Source organism: Hevea brasiliensis, unplaced genomic scaffold (assembly GCF_030052815.1).
Source record: "Hevea brasiliensis isolate MT/VB/25A 57/8 unplaced genomic scaffold, ASM3005281v1 Scaf384, whole genome shotgun sequence".
Lineage (NCBI taxonomy): Eukaryota > Viridiplantae > Streptophyta > Magnoliopsida > Malpighiales > Euphorbiaceae > Hevea > Hevea brasiliensis.
Window position 1 is genome coordinate 83,285 of NW_026614900.1, and position 7,230 is coordinate 90,514.

Genomic DNA, 7,230 nt, shown 5'->3' on the forward strand with positions numbered 1-7,230 from the left:
TGGCCTAACCTTTTTAATAGATTTTTTTTTTCTCACATTTCTTTTCTTGCAGAAGCTGCTGCATACGAAGCAGGAATGCAAAACAAGGATTGCCCCCGAAACCATGAAAATGACCTGTTTGGAATATGGTCACAAGCTGTTGCATAAACAACTTAAAATTTTCTCCAAATTGACTGTAGATGAAACTTCTGCTCTTCTAGAATCAAAGATTGGAAGTCCTAATTGGATTAAAAAAGCCTTTTACTATTTAGCAGAGGATTACAAGCCTTAGTTCAAAGGATTCATTACTCACAATGGAGATATTGACTGTTCTTCCATCTTTGCCTGAGAAATTTTTTGTTGCATTTGCTTAAATTGCATTTATCTAACAGTTCCAAGTCCATGATACACTTTATCAACCAGATTGCATGTATGGTATGGAATGAAAAATGAGAATCAATTTATTTTTTCTTACAATTTTATTTTTTGATTCTCTTTTTGTTTTAATTGATAATGGGAAAACAACAAAACTAAAGAAAGAGATCATCAGAAAATGGACCATAAAACTTGTCTGTATATCATTGTACGGTCACAAAATTTAATTTATGTTCATAGGTTTGGTAGATCCTCTAAAATTTGGATGCCTTTTCAGGATTTGGGGTAGAAATATTAGTACTGTGAAGGCTCTACTGTGAGATTATGTTCAAAATACAGGCTCTTGTTTTCATCAAGTGCCCGAACACACTCTCCAAGCAATTCTCGATGTCTTCAATGCTGACCTCCAAAGCCTCCAACCTTTCATGTGCAATTTGTATCTTCTCGAGATTTCACAATTTCTTGCTTTTCTTCACACGCTATTGCTGCCTTGTGCATCAACTTCGAAACTGCAGACCACATACTTCCTTTCAGCATTGATGTTGACAAGTACAAGAAGAGGGATTGGAAGATGGAACTATTCATTGCAATAACTTCTTTAAACAATTGAATCAAGTGGTCATCTTGAAATGGAGCCGCCTTAAGTTTGCCGTCCATTTGCTTCAATACAGCAATGAACTTTTTTGCCCCCTTTTTTATCTTCTTTCTAAAGCATGTATATTTAGATATACTGCTTTCAATGTTAGAATCTCCTTTTCTCCTGCGAAGTATAGATTGAAGAGCCTGGACTTGCTCCTTAAACTGTAACATTAAATCCCTTGTAATTCCACGGATATCTAAAAGCTTCACAGATCCATCCAATAAACTGTTGAGGCATTTTTCATTCTCATATTGAGAGAGGATTTCCTGTGTTGATGACATGTTGAGTAGATCATTCATACCTTTATACAAATCTTCTAGTCCTGACAGGCCAATGCAAATTGACCCTGATGTAGATGTAGATGATGCCTCCCATATTTTGAGCTTGTTCAGCTCTTCTTCAACTCTAAGGTTGGCAGGATGAGATCTTGAAGGCAAGCTAATTGATCTAATATGGTACCTTTTAGCATTGGTTTTTCTTATCTTTCCACAAGAAGGCTTGATGTTTAGATGGTTTAACCAATAATATAAGTTTGTATATATAGTAGGGTTGCAGGAGTACGTGAAACGTGACAAGACTATTGATGTCAATGTGGCGAGCATGTGAAGCCAATGTGGTCTTTCCTTGGAATACGGTTACCTTGTCACATCTTAGGCCAACATAGCTCCAATAATGTGATGCATTTAGCTTTGAACTCCTCCAAAATTATGGTATGGGTTTGAGTTGTCCTGCTATTTTGTCATTTGTGCGTTTGACATGCAGACAACAAGATGAGTCATCCCAGTTTTGCCTCCCCTACTGCCACATTAGTACATTACCTTCTCCAATTTCAAGTATAAAAATGTAGCTCTTGTATCTCCAAAATGAAAAACACACTAAACAAATAGAAATCTTCATCTGTGGTACAAGCATATGATATTATATGTAGATGGTGACTAGAATATACGGCAGGGTCGATGCATTATTTTATAATTAATGCACGAGCGGATTTCAATCTTTTTCAATCTTGTCTCATATCTTGCAAGTTGAATTTGAATTTGAATCACCCTCCTTAATCATTATTGTTTAAATCATGAAGTTGAATGGCATTTATACCCCACAAATTATGCCCATTTGGCCAAAATCATGAAGTTGAATGGCATTTATACCCCACAAATTATGCCCATTTGGCCAATAGCAATGGAGATTATTGTTTGGGTTTCAAATCTTGTCATCTTCCGTAATTAAGCTCTGCAGGCCAATTAATTTGATTCCCATGAAAAATCCATGTATTCAGTGGAATCGATTGAGAAGAACTTTGCAAGAATTGATCGAACCAAGGTATGGCTCTACAGAAATTGAAACAAGGATTTGGTTTTCTAACAGCAAGCTAGCATCTTGTAAGTTTAATTAGGGTTAAAACCAGACCATCCTTTTGATCTTTGTATACTAAAAAAAACCTGGATAGGTCGGTGAGTCCTTTAAATGTAATAAATCTGGGAATGGATTTGCTTTTCCCCTTCAAAGGGATCATCGGATTTTATTTACATGATTTAATTTCTTTCAATTTTTTATTTAAAAAAAAAATTATTCTGATCTATAAATAATTGGATTGTTGAACATGGAACTATCCATTAAAATGTGGATGCCATGACCAGTTTGATTACAAAATTATATCTTTCAGGGGGTCACAAGATTGAGAAGGGACACTCTATTTTGGATTAGGCATCTAAACAGGCAATCTAATTTAGCCTCAAGATATTGGATGCTAACATCAAGTGTCTCCAATCTCTCTTGCACTTGTTGCACATCAAAATTGGCATCATTATTTTTCCTGATTTTTCCATGAATAGAGCAGAGAGCAATATCAGTTTTCCCCACCTCATTGAAAATCTTCTCACCTCTATCAGAATCATGCAACCCTGAACGTATCAGTTTCGAAATCAATGACCAGCCAACAACGTTTGTCTTGGTTGCAAGCGGGGACAAGAATAACATGACAGATCGAAAGATGGTAACAGCAATGGCATGAACTTCTTCTATCACTTTAACTACATACGATAAATGATGCTCTTCGTCCAACGTAGGAAAGGATAAGGCATTGCCTTCCATTTTCTTCAATGTTGCAAGCGACTTGGTGACTTGTTTCTTTGCCCTCTTTCTGAAACTAACATAAGTTTGAACATCACTTTCGATGCTTGATGAATCTTTACCCCTTCTACGCAACGCTGATTGCAGGTCCCGGATATGTTCCTGCATTGCCAACAATAGGTCTCTAGCAGTGCCGCACACGTCTACCAATCCTACAGACGCGTCGATTAACTTTTCAACCTGGTCTAAACGCTGGTGGTGATAAGCTTCTTGTTTTTGAGGAGACTGAGTGAGTTCCTCAACGCAAATCAGTAACTCTGCAAGCTTAGTCAAGCCCATTTGAATGGTCTCAGCTCCTAGAGGATTTGTAGCAGAAGTAGATGATGAGAAATCCCAAGACTTTAGCTTGGTTAGCTCTGCCTCAATCTTGAGAGAATTGGGATGTAACCAAGAGGGAAGACTAATGGACCTGACCGGAATGTGCCCAGAATTCATTGCTTTGGTTACAGAATGGAATACTCAAACTTGCAGTTAATGCTTTGAATGGTAGTGGTTTTCCAATTTTCCACTCTATTTATATGAAATTTTGGGTGGGTCTTTGCCTGAGCACAGTAGCTAGGCGTGTGAAGGCAGTGCCCGTCATTCTGCTACTATAAGATCTTGTAACAAGTTTAGCCAGCAATCTGAAACCCACGAAATCTTTCTTTAATTTTGAGACTGTGAGATAGGAAACCGTATAGGTTGGATTAATTTTTATGTTATGATGATGAAATTGCGAACAAAACGAACCAAGCCGTGAAGGCTATATGCCCCCTTGCCGCCCTAATCATTAGTGCATTTTTTGTCCTGATCAAAGGTTCAACATGTTTTGGTAATTAGGTGATGAACAAGAAAGGTTGGCAGTCTAATGTTTAGTAAAAGCAGAGAAAGGTATCGAATCTATTGACCCAAAAAAATATATATATTTAAAAAAATAAATAAATAAAAGAGATGGATAAGGACAAGAAAACCAAGGTTTAAGATTTTTCATTAGGAGTATCTCAATTGCGAAATGGATGCATTGTAATGGCGCTGACTCCATTATAATTTTCTGGATTAGATAATAGAAATGCATTATCATGAATTCCTGATGACCAATAATATGGTTTTATAAAAAATGATTAAAATAATCAGAATTCATTATTCGGCCACTAATTTCCGCATAAATGCGTACCACACGGCACTGGTGTTCGAGCACAGATATTCCACATCAACTATTGACAGACAAGAAGACAACAGAAAATATTTGTCATAAATAAATTAATTTCAGAAAAATAAAGCAGCACATTGGATTAATAATTTTTTTTTACACTGCAAACATGAATTAATATTCTATTCTATATCACCACTCATAAAATTAATTAAACTATTAAAGCATTGACCACTCTTAATTGTTAATTTGTAATCCGAGACATATAATCACAAGAAAATTTTACCACAAAGATCCAAGCCATGGAACCTCTGTCGGAGGCACACTGGCCTAAAACAAAGTGTCACTGTCACAAAAGTAGCTGCTGCTGCTGCTGCCTCTTCTTTAGAGACATTAGGTAAGGACTTATGCTGAAATTCCCCACCAACAACTTGCAAGAAAACCAATTAAGCTAGCCTCAGATAACTAGTTCTTAATTTTTCACATAAATTATCCAGCTCCCCCAGAACAAAAAGTAGGAACGTTAACAAGTTGAGGTAGAACCGCAGAAGATATCAATGTTCTTAAAGCGTATTTAGCTTGACGGTTCCTGGCATAAGCTTTGGTGTAGACGAATAACCCCTTGAAACATTAGATCTTACATCAACTCTTCCTACCATTATCATACTAGATTTACGCATTACCCATGCTACATTGGGCGTAAATGTGTTGCTTTGAAATGCAATAGAATAATTGCTTTATTACATTTTTATTTCATTATATAGTCATGCTCTGTTACAATTTCTGGTCTGATGTATCATTTCTTGGGACAGAAGGATAACAAGCGAATATGGGAAGGGAACAAGGTTTGTATTCCAAGGAAAAATCTATTTCTACCAAAACTTGATGGTGCATCGGGTGATTTCACATCAGCCAATCAACAACAAAGAAAAGATGGCACTAACTTGGTGATGCACTATGCAGATGACTTCAATGTAACTTGGTATTAAAATTCCTTCATTAAGGGGCAATTACCCAAATTGCAGTCGCAACTGGCAGCTTGTAAAGTCTTCGATGAGAGGCAGCGGAATATCTCCCTCTACACACCAAGCATAAGTTCATATGCCTTGCCAGCTTCAAGGAGTATCATAAATAAGTTCATATCCTTAGCCACAGCAGTTTCGACAAGGAGAGTTTGTATTATATGCTTATATTGTTTAGGAAGAACATCCAAGTGTAAAGCCATCCATTACTCTTTTTCTGAACAATGAAAGGTTGTCAACAACTCAAACCAAGAACCTTCCAAACCTATATCTCAGGAGAGCTGATGATAGTAAACTGGACATAACAGGGTACATATTGTTTCAATTAGATCTCAAACACAAACTAATGGAACAGCACATTAGCATCACTGCAAAGACCACCACTATCTGATCCTAAGGTATTAAAATGGAAGCATTCTTAGCAAAACATAGGGATGTGCAGATGGTCAGTTCAGATAAAACCAAAAACTGAATTATTAAAATTATGAAAACTGAACTGAATCAAACAGAATGACTTCGGTTCCATTTGGTTTTGCAGATGACGCTTAATATAAAGCCCAGCAACCCACACACACACACACACACACACACACACATTTACAGCACATCAAAACTACAATAATAACAGCAATGAAAACCAAGCAAAGCCCAGACGTAATCAAATGTTACGTACTCCTCAGCTTTTGAAGAAACAAAAATAATTCATCCATAGTCACAGCCCAGTAGCTTAATAAATACATGCATATTTATTATATATCAACATAATTATGATAAAAGCATCTTGATTTGCAGGAATGAGAACTACCACACCAGAAAGGGAAAAAACTTAATTAACTTCAAGCATAATTGATCAAATACACAAAAAAATACACCTAAATAATTTAATATACAAATAGGAAGAATCATAATTACCCACCTCCATCCCCAGGAGTATCATCAGGCCTACAAACCCAAGAAGAAAACACACACAAAGAGACAAAACAGAAAGGATGAAAGGATGTAAGTACAAAAGAAAAAGGAAGGACAAAAAAAATAAATAGGAAAGAAGGAAACTAAGAGAACAGAGACACCCAAAAATGAAAAACATACAGAAGTGCCCTATACACCTAAACATACAAAAGAAACAGTTCATATGAGACCAAATGGTTTCACTGGACAAGAGACACAGCATCCTTGCCCTTTTAGGAGTAAAAAAATTGATAGACAAGCACTAAGCAAAACTTGAAGGAACTAGGATGATCAGCGCAAAAATTCCTTTATGAATCAGACTATAAGTGTAGACTATTGACTATCATAATTCATGAATAGGCAGTCAAGCTGCAAGTAATAAAAATCATCTAAACATTGATTAAGAAAATTTTAAGTGACAAGGATTTATGGAAACAAAAGTGCCAACCTTCAAGCAGTGCTCTAGCACTTGATCTATTCATTTACTACTGATATACTTGTTATTTCCCTACTGACTGGTAAAATTTTAAATTAACTAATGTGGTATAAAATTAAATCATTTCCAACAATTATATTCCCCTAGATATCAACATATGATAAATTAATAAACCATATTATCTATCTTAGTCATTCTTAATTTTCAAGGTTGATGAGCAGGTGCTTAACAACGCATTTGGAAATCTCAAGAAACAAAAAGCAAGAACTCAATTCAGTTCAATTCTATTGGAAAACTAACAATTGTTCCAAAAATTGGAATTCAAATGAACTCTATTACATTAAAATTTATTTCAAACATGTGAATTCTATCATATAATTATTGGGATTGTTTTAAATTCTAACATAAGAATTGTTTCAAATGGAGCGTATATATTTTTTGACTGAAAAGCTTGAGCAGCACAGCCTCAACTTCAAAATATTTATGGTTAACTAGCCAATTTCCCAAGATAAGAAACTTTTAACTGTAAGCAAAGAGAATTAATAATGTAATGAAGAAAATACCAATTAAA

The 7,230-nt window shown here is 35.6% G+C and overlaps 2 protein-coding genes across 2 annotated transcripts; both read right to left on the bottom strand.

Annotated features, from left to right (window-relative positions):
- Positions 1 to 777: 777 nt before the first annotated feature.
- Positions 778 to 1,596, bottom strand: LOC110659041 (uncharacterized). Its single transcript, XM_058142229.1, has one exon. The coding sequence runs from the start codon at positions 1,594 to 1,596 to the stop codon at positions 778 to 780; it is 819 nt and encodes a 272-aa protein (XP_057998212.1).
- A 1,057-nt stretch (positions 1,597 to 2,653) lies between these two features.
- Positions 2,654 to 3,559, bottom strand: LOC110659042 (uncharacterized). The gene has a single exon (XM_021816863.2). The coding sequence runs from the start codon at positions 3,557 to 3,559 to the stop codon at positions 2,654 to 2,656; it is 906 nt and encodes a 301-aa protein (XP_021672555.2).
- Positions 3,560 to 7,230: the final 3,671 nt, after the last annotated feature.

Excerpts from the sequence above, each read along its gene's own strand:
- LOC110659042 (XM_021816863.2), bottom strand. The coding sequence starts at position 3,559 with ATGAATTCTGGGCACATTCCGGTCAGGTCCATTAGTCTTCCCTCTTGG.
- LOC110659041 (XM_058142229.1), bottom strand. The coding sequence starts at position 1,596 with ATGCTCGCCACATTGACATCAATAGTCTTGTCACGTTTCACGTACTCC.